The sequence below is a fragment of the Rhincodon typus genome, unplaced genomic scaffold, assembly GCF_021869965.1.
Source record: "Rhincodon typus isolate 14 unplaced genomic scaffold, sRhiTyp1.1 hic_rhity00000818, whole genome shotgun sequence".
In the NCBI taxonomy this organism is placed as follows: Eukaryota; Metazoa; Chordata; class Chondrichthyes; order Orectolobiformes; family Rhincodontidae; genus Rhincodon; species Rhincodon typus.
Window position 1 is genome coordinate 32,980 of NW_025966456.1, and position 9,627 is coordinate 42,606.

The 9,627-nt window shown below is 40.1% G+C and overlaps 1 protein-coding gene across 1 annotated transcript in view; it reads right to left on the reverse strand.

Moving 5' to 3' along the window:
• The window catches only part of LOC109914254 (ITPR interacting domain containing 2), a gene marked incomplete at its 3' end in the record, with an annotated part of 27,162 nt that extends 19,077 nt beyond the window's left edge, over positions 1-8,085 (reverse strand). Inside the window, exons 1-2 of the mRNA XM_048592216.1 lie at positions 8,066-8,085; positions 7,686-7,913 (exon numbers count right to left, since the gene is read on the reverse strand). Of these exons, the coding sequence (XP_048448173.1) occupies positions 7,686-7,875 (190 nt within the window). The remainder of the gene's footprint in view (positions 1-7,685; positions 7,914-8,065) is intronic.
• Between the last annotated feature and the right edge of the window lie 1,542 nt (positions 8,086-9,627).

Here is a 9,627-nt window from a genome sequence, read left to right on the forward strand (position 1 = left end):
AACATGGAACATGGAACATGGAACATGGAACATGGAACATGGAACATTACAGCGCAGTACAGGCCCTTCGGCCCTCGATGTTGCGCCGACCTGTGAAACCAATCTGAAGCCCATCTAACCCAAACTATTCCATTATCATCCATATGTTTATCCAATGACCATTTAAATGCCCTTAAAGTGGGCGAGTCTACTATTTTTGCAGGCAGGGCATTCCACGCCCTTACCACTCTCTGAGTAAAGAACCTACCTCTGACATCTGTCTTATATCTATCACCCCTCAATTTAAAGCTATGTCCCCTCGTGCTAGCCATCACCATCCGAGGAAAAAGGCTCCCACTGTCCACCCTATCTAATCCTCTGATCATCTTGTATGTCTCTATCAAGTCACCTCTTAACCTTCTTCTCTCTAACGAAAACAGCCTCAAAACCCTCAGCCTTTCCTCATAAGACCTTCCCTCCATACCAGGCAACATCCTGGTAAATCTCCTCTGCACCCTTTCCAATGCTTCCACATCCTTCCTATAATGCGGTGACCAGAACTGTACGCAATACTCCAAGTGCGGCCGCACCAGAGTTTTGTACAGCTGCAACATGACCTCATGGCTCCGAAACTCAATCCCTCTACCAATAAAACCTAACATACTGTACGCCTTCTTAACAACGCTATCAACCTGGGTGGCAACTTTCAGTGATCTATGCACATGGACACCGAGATCTTTCTGCTCATCCACACTACCAAGAATCTTACCATTAGCCCAGTACTCTGTATTCCTGTTACTCCTTCCAAAGTGAATCACCTCACACTTTTCTGCATTAAACTCCATTTGCCACCTCTCAGCCCAGCTCTGCAGCTTATCTATGTCCCTCTGTAACCTGCAACATCCTTCTGCACTATCCACAACTCCACCGACTTTGGTGTCATCCGCAAAGTTATGAGTAAAGTTTCAAACCCCTATGGGCAAGTGGAAAAAAATATTAAAATAATGACGCAAAGACCTGACTAGGAGGATAGAAAAAGGAAAAAAAAAGTACTTACTCTTAAAAATCGGCTGATGCAGTTCCCATAATTCAACATTGACCATATTTCAAAAGAACTGTGTTGGCTGTAAAGTACTTTGAGATGTCGAATGGTCATGAAAGGCACTATTTAATTCTGTCTTACTTTCTCTCATAACCTCACAATGTCTCAAAGTGTTTTACAGCCAATCAAAATCTTTTGAATGGTAGAGTTATGAATGTAATGTCACAATTTATATGTCCTAAGAATACATGTTTTTTTTCTGGGAATTGGAATTTTAAACTGAAGATAAATGGGGTGCGGGGGAATAGGGTTTGACAAACCGATAAGCTTCCCAAAGAAAATTACAATTCAAACAGTTGCCTACATTTACTTGGAGGTCAGAGTTGGAAGTTGGAAGATAACAAATCATAAGATGGTCCTCTTTTGGCTTCTGGGATCTCCACCAAACCTTTAACCCTTCTAGCTATCTGCACTTCTCTCAGTATGGCTTGTTGAATGCCTCTGATTTTGGCTTTGCCCTTAGCTACCTTGGCTATAAGCTTTGTAATTCCCTTCTGCAACCTCTCTCCCTCTCGTTCCTCCTTTGAGGTGTTTTCTAAAGTGTTCCATTTTGACAAAGCTGTTGGTTATCGATCCTAACACTCCTTATGTAAATTGATGTCTACGTTTTGCATTATAATACTGCTGTCTAACACTTTGAGGCATTTACTGCGGTCAAGTAAAAACACAGGATAAGTCCCTGCTCTTTTTTAAAACAGTATGATGGGATCTTTTATAACCATCCAAACACATGTGAATTCAGTTTAATAGCTCATCCAATACATAGTGCTGTTATCACAGGTAACTCTTAACTTTTCTGAGTTTGCAAATTTTGAATTTGGTGCATCTCCAATAGCAAAATGAATTGTGCTGTCTCATTAGCAATGTTTTAGTTTGATTTGTCCAACCATTCCTCTCTCCCCTGCATTGAGAAGATAGCAAAATTAAGGTCCTTTTAATGATGGCAGAGTTCAAAAACAGAACATGGAGAGACAACAATGCACTGGCTCTGTAACTGCTCTATTTAGTGCATTAGTCACTTTACTCTGACTTCTAATGTCAGTATATCTTTTGGATCTTTTTGGAATATTTTCTTCCGTGTAAGTATCCCTTGCCCATGTTCAAAGTTCTGAAATGTAAGGGACAAGCCACTCCAAATTCTGAGAGTGCTTTTGCACAAGTTTGCTTATAACACCATAAACCAAGTAAGTCAGAATCAAATAAGTTTGCTAAATGTGAGTAAACACATTAATTAAATATATTTTAAGGCAAGTTAGTTTAGCTGTGTGACTCATTCAGGACATGACTTTGCATTAATTTTGAACAAAATTTTCAGAAGCAGCTGAACTAGCTTAATCACTTACATCTTGTTGCTATACTTGTCCTTTGCGGATATTAAGAATTGTACTTTTGTAGAAACAATTGGACTTGTAACTCAACGTGGAAACATTAAAACTTACAAGTTTTTAAGGGAAAGTACTCTTTTATCCTCCCAGTCAGGTCTTTGCATCATAATTTTAATTTTGTTTTTCCACTTTCCAATAGGGATTTGAAACTTTATTCATAAAGTTCGGGTTTGGTTCCACAGTTCCTTGCTCGCTAAGGACTCCATCACTTCCCAGTCTGACTAGCTTTTACTCTCTTCCTTGTCCACACTATGTTTCCTGCACCTCCTATCAGCTCTGACACAAAGGTTTGCTTCTCGAATGCTTCTTTTGTCCTGCTGGAGACTGCTTCCTTGTGTGAGAATTTGTTGCTGTTGCCGACTAACTCTTCAGTATTCTTAAAGCAGTAATGTGCCACCAATTGCACAGTAGACTCCCACAAACACAATTGCGATAAAGGCTAGGTAGTAATTTGTGTTAATGATATTAATTGGGGACTATTAGGTGATAAACTTTGCTTAGGACACAGAGAGCAACTCCCTGCTCTTCTTTAAAACAGTATGATGGGATCTTTCATAACCGCACAGACAGTTGTGAATTCAGTTTAATAGCTCATCCAAAAAACAGTACAAAAAACCATGCAGAAATGCCTCGGCGCATTGGTGTCAACTTTGACTTGTGTGTTCAAGCCCTATATTGTACATGGGTGTGAAAGTGTTCATACAGAGAAGTGCAATAAGCACCACCTACTCGGTGGGTGTCAAATAGAATTACAGGCAGAAAAGCTTCAGATCTCAAAGGAGTCAGATCTCACACTCAGCCTCTAAAAATCTCCATCATATCAATGCAATCTGTAACTAGTTGCTATCACTCAAATAACTACCTTTTGTTCAATACAAGAGCCTCTTTTAGTTTAAGTAAATTTCCTGTACTACACGAGACCAAGTAGGGCCTAAAGACCTTTACGTTTAAAGGAGGATGGTGGCAACAAGACTACCATATGGTAAGGCGTAGACTTGGTTTAGCTAAAACATAAAACACTTTCAACCCCAAAGCCTGTGATTCAAAGGTGACAATGCTCCCAAACAATACCACAGCTGACAGATAAAAGGGGCTACATAAATGTGCCTTTCTTTCCTTTAATTTTCCAGCTTGTATTTACAACGCAGAGCAGGCTATTCAGCCCAACTGAGTAGCAGAGAATACTGATGTCTTCCTGAGTCTCCTCCCACACTACTTCTCCTAACCTCAATAAGTCATCCTATCCTACCTCCCACCCTTGTTGATTTGCTAACTTCAATCAAAGGAATGCATTCTACTTACTCCCTTGCAATACTAAGTTCCACATTATAACTATTTTCAGAATAAATAGGTTCATGCTGAATTTCCTGCTGGATTTATTACAGTCATACAGCACAGAAATAGGCTCTTCGGCCCAACTCATCCATGTCGACCAGGTTTCGTAAACTTAAGTAGTCCCATATCCCTCTAAGCCTTTCTTATCCATGTACCTGTCCAAATGTCTTTTACATGTTGTAATTAGACCTGCCTCTGCCACTTCCTCTGGTAACCCATTCCATATATGCACTACCATCTGTGTGAAAAAGTTGCTCCTCAGAACCCTTTTAAATCTTTCCCCTCTCATCTTAAACCTATTCCCTCCAGTTTTGGACTCCCGTAGTGTGGGCAAAATACCTTGGCTATTCACCTTGTCTATGCCCCTCATGATTTTAAAACCTCTATAGGCAACCCTTAGCCTCCTATGCTGGGAAAAATGTCCCAAACTATCCAATCTCTCCTTATGACACAAACTTTCCAGTCTCAGTAACATCCTTGTAATTCTCTTTTGTACCCTTTGCAGTTTAATAACATCCTTCCTATAGCAGGGTGATCAGAATTGTGCGTAGTACTCCAAAAGCAGCCTTATCCATGGTTTGTATAGCTGTAACGTGACATCCTAACTCAGTGTTCTGATGGAGGAAGCCAAGCATGCCAAACGATTTCTTCTTCACCCTGTCTACCTGTGACACCATTTTCAAGGAACTACGTTCCTGCAACCCTAGATCTCGCTGTTCGACAACAATCCCCAGGGCCCTAACATTAACTGCATAAGTCCTGCCCTGGTTTGTTTTACCAAAATGCAACACTTCACATCTATCTGCATTAAACTCCATCTGCCATTCCTCAGCACACTGATCCTGTTGATCAAGATCCCATCGTACTCTTAGATAACTTTCTTCACTGTTCACTATACCACCAATTTTGGTGTCATTTCAAAACTTACGCACCATGCCTCTGGTATTCTCATCCAAATTGTTTATATAAATGATTAACAACAGTGGACCCAGCACTGATCCTTGGGGCATGCTACTGGTCACAGGCCTCCAGTCTGAACAACAACTCTCTACCCCACTATCCTCTGTCTCCCACTGTCAAGCCAATTTTGTATCCAATTGGCTAGCTCTCCCTGGATCCCATGTGATCTAGCCTTACTAACTAGTCTACCACGTGGAACTTGTCAAAGGCCTTGCTAAAGTCCATATAGACAATGTCTACTTTTCAACTGCTCTCTCTAGGTGGAAATATTTTTACATCTCCTTCATCAAATATTTCATTAGGCCATTCATCATCTCTTCCTTTCTAGAGAGAAATGAGCCTGAATAAATATTTTTGTCTTAATCTTTTTCGAATTAATGTTAAGAATCCCAGCAACTTTATTTCATTACACAAGTTGCCACAGGTCATGATTTTTTGCAGTTGAATCCCTTGTTCTCGGACCCCTTTTTGTCAGTTCTTCCCCTAGGTGTTCGCAAGTCTTCTTACTGTGACTACCAAAATATACTCTCTCATTCTGAACGTTTCATATTTTCTGGTATTTTTCTCATCATCTTTGGTATGAACTATATTCCACCCAATTTGGTGTCCTTTACAAATTTTGAAATTATATTTCTGATTCCAGAGTCTGTTATCACTATGAGACTTTATAAGGTAATTATGTTTTAAATTTTAATTTACGTTTAGCAGAATGCCCTGTATTGTGGGATGATTTGAGTGACGGGATATAGGAATTCTGCCGAGAACAGGCCCATTCGATTTCATCGACAAGGGGACAGGAGACCTGGGTCAGCTGCAGTGATGTCAGGTGTGAGCTTTAGTGCCTTCGAAAGAAGCTGATCTTATCGGATTCCGACTCCCAGAGCTGGTGAGACCAACAAGGAGAAATAAGACCCACTATAGACGTTGTTATGCCAGTTAGAATAAATGGCTGTTTTTTGTTATAACCACCAAGCAAAGGCTGTAAGGACGAAATCCAAGGGCTGTGCAATGTTAAAGACCACAAAATTGCCAGAGAAAACTTGCATTAGAAGTCCATTTAATTATGTTCAAAGAGTTGAATGAAAAGGGATGTTATTTTGAAATTATATTAGAATGTATATATTGACAAAGCAGGGAGAAGGGGTCCTATTAATACGAGGAGGAATTGGACTTTAAACTTAAAACTGCACATCTACAAAAAGTACAGTCTAATGTATAAATACTACATGGGCTTTTCTGTTGTGTTAAAATGGGTGGGGTGGGGTGGGGGGGCGGGGGAAAGAGTTTTTTTGTAGTTTTGTCTATTAGTTGCCTGTTAAGTAACATTTAGTTACTATTAATCTTGGCATGCTTATTTTGATGACAGTCTTTTTGTGTAGGTCATTAGTAAAATATGTAACTGTTTTAAAAGTTATTGGTCCCTATGGGGATTCCAACAACTGCAAATTGTATATGTAAATTGTTAATAGCAGTCCCAGATCCAATCCTTGTGGATCCCCTCTTCCATCCTGCTACCAGTTTGATGAACCATCCACAATCCCTATTCTGTGTAGTCTGCTACTTGACCCCTGATTTCTTATGTCTTGACCTTAGTTACACATCTTCGATCAACAACTTTATCAAAGGCCTTTTGGAAATCCAGACTTATTATTTGTGCTACATTACTCTTATTCATTCTTACTGTTACTTCTTTCCAAACAAAAAAAAAATCAAAAATATTGACTTTTCCTTTTAGGATCAATGATGACTATTAGTCGTGTTTTTCTGTTGCATATTTGATTAAGATTCCATTTCTTTCCTACCGCTGACACTGAGCTATTTGGTCTCCAATTTGCCCAACTTGTCCCATGTGCTCTTTAAACACAGGAGCCACATAAGCTGTCTGCTATTCTTTGAGCACTATTCCCTTCATTCTGTTAATATGAGTGATTTCAATTGTTGGATCTTGGTGGAAATTCCTATCCGCAGTGTTTACTCATCATCTGGCAGACCAAGCAGCCGTGGTATACTCAGACAGTCATGGCTGACTTAACTGGTCACAAAACCAGAATACCAGAGTGAATTTTCTATGGAGAGCTTGCTTTTGAAGTACACTGCTGTGGTGGTTATAAAAAGCAGTAACGAGGACATTGTGAAAGCTTTCACATAGGGATTTTGGCATTGACTTCATGCCCCATTATAAGCTTGCGCATGATCTCTGCATTCGACGCGGTCAAGCAAAAAAGCACAGAAACAGACACTTTGGTCCAACTCGTCCTGCCGACCAAGTTTCCCAAACTAAACTTGTGACCAAGCACACATCAGAGACAGAAAGAAAATGCAAGGAGATGAAATCCTGAGCCAGCACCTGAATATCAATCTCCACGGTGCCCTGTCCAGATTGCAGCAGAACACTGCAAGGCACATTGGCCTTGGCAGTCACAGATATACCCATCGGTATACCGCCAGACAATGCATATGAAGAAGATGGTCATCTTAGCCTTGAAAGATGAACTAGATCAAGCAGTAAGTAGCTGTTTCAGGGACAAGGTTCCAATTCGCATTGAATTTTATCAAAGAAACTATACCTGGCTGATGAGCTAGTCAAAAAGCTAATCACTGGGACATTTTAAATAATTTATTTTAAGATTGTTTCCGCAATCCCTACTTGCCAAGTCAGTACAACTGGATGGTTTTTTGGACTATTCCAAAGGGAGGTTAAAGATGTTCCACATTGGAGTGGGACCAAATATGTACATCTACAAAGAGGCGTGCACACATCTAACCAATGCAGGCAATTCCAGATAGTTAGCTGAAGGTTTTTTTAAAAAGTTTATGTTCAGTCTACACAAAAAGAAAAATCAACCTAATTAACCATGAGCACATTATTCATTCATCAATCAAGTACACAAATCTTACATATCGTATGGAACAGAAACTCCTACCTTCAGATGATGGTCCAGACAGTGCCAGATCTGCTGGTCTGTTTTCTTCTGATAGCACAGTAGACTCTGCAACACACCCATTTTCTGTCTCAGAGATTTGCCAAGAGTCTCTGCTTCTTGCCCAAGCTTTCCTTTTATCCTTTGCATTTCTCCAGCTATGTGCACGTTCAGATAGAACTGCCTCATCCATAGCTACAATTACACTTTTATTTCAATGAAGAAATCAACCTGCAAGTCCAGAGCAAAGAATAACCATTAATACACCAGATCATCAGAAAAACAGAGTTTCAACATTTTAACCTTTCCAGTTATCTATTCTAAGTTGCTAGTAGCAGGAATGTCCCACTCCTGTGATCCCATATAATAACATGCCAACTCACCAGTGTATGGTTGTTTGTTGGTGTAGATCTCAGACTATCGCAGGAAAAGTATGTTTTGTCAAAGCTTTTCATATCGTAAGCATCACAACCATTCACAAGGGTACCAACTTATGGGAAAAACATTTACACTGTTTGAGAGGACAGTGTTGATCAGTTGGCAAGTGGACTCTGATTGGTAGAAGTGTTGCCATGTAGAATGTATCAGTTAATTATGATTAGAAGTTAACTGTCAGGCTTTCTTTAAATTTTAACATAGGCGTGTTGACTCTGACTGGTCAAGGCAGCGACCAAGAAATAAGATGGCAACAAGTGGGTACCATTTATCTTGTTAAATTTGAACAACAATACTCAGCTGTATCTGCGTTTCAGGATGGTTAAATTTGAGTTTAGATAAATATCCCATTTTCTGTCCCATTCCTGGTCGTGAACAGATAATATTGTTGCACATAGCTTAGAAAGGGTTAATAAGTGATTGCATGCTGGAAGCACTGCGTACCATAATGGTGTCTTGGGGGACTGAGTCAGAGTAAAGAAGAAACCTGCAGGAGTCAGACCTGGGGCTACTTTGGTCCTAACAATCTCTATCGTAATGCAAGTCATGTTCGTAACCTGGAAATAGTTTCAGTGAAACAATAAATATCCAATTGTTTAATCAACCAGATACTTCTAGTTTAACCTGGAAAGTTGGATTAAAGGAACCCACATATAAAACACATAGTGGCAATGACTGACCCCTGCCACAACAAAGTTGCCAACCACTACACAATCCTTCTACATGGTGCCAACTAAGTGAAATTAGAATTTGAACTTTCTATAAAATCCCCAGAGAGAAATAAAAGACATGTTCGTGACTCAGAAGACAAATTAAACAGATACTGCTAAATGCTGATGACAGAAAATCCCACATCACTCAACACAGAAGAATGCTTTAGCAGATACCACAAAAAGCAGTTCAGACCAGAGAGAGAAGGCATACAGGAACAGAAAGAACTCTGCAGATCCATAGCAGACATACAGTCTGCATCACGAGGTAGTAGTCTGTGGAACAGTCCCGAGTCAGAGCTGAGTTGATGAGGCAACCGTACATGAAGAACTGTAGGAGTCAAACATAAAACTGCTTGTACTAAATGGAAAACCGCAAAATATGCAGTAATTTGGTCATCATGAATGGATACCATGAGGCATGGCTGGAAAACACTTCAAAGCCATGAGCAAAAACTGCTACATTCTGGGAGCAGAGGGCTGGGGTAATTGTTAACCAAACCAACTTAAACCAGGTAAGTATTGAGCAATGCAAAGCAAAGCAGTATGCGACTCTGGTCTTAGACAGACTTCTTTTCAGGGGTTGAGAACTCAACTGGAGTTACGGTGAGGCTCTGAAATACAGGAAAACTTCCACCACGGCTGAGTAGCGTGGAAAGATATCTCCACTATAGCTGGGCAGCACAGGAAACTCTACAGTACACAGCTAAGCATGGGAGAACTGCTATTACTGTGGAATAAAAGTCTTTAAAATGATAAAATAGCAAACTGCATTAAGAAGTAATGACATCAGAAATAGC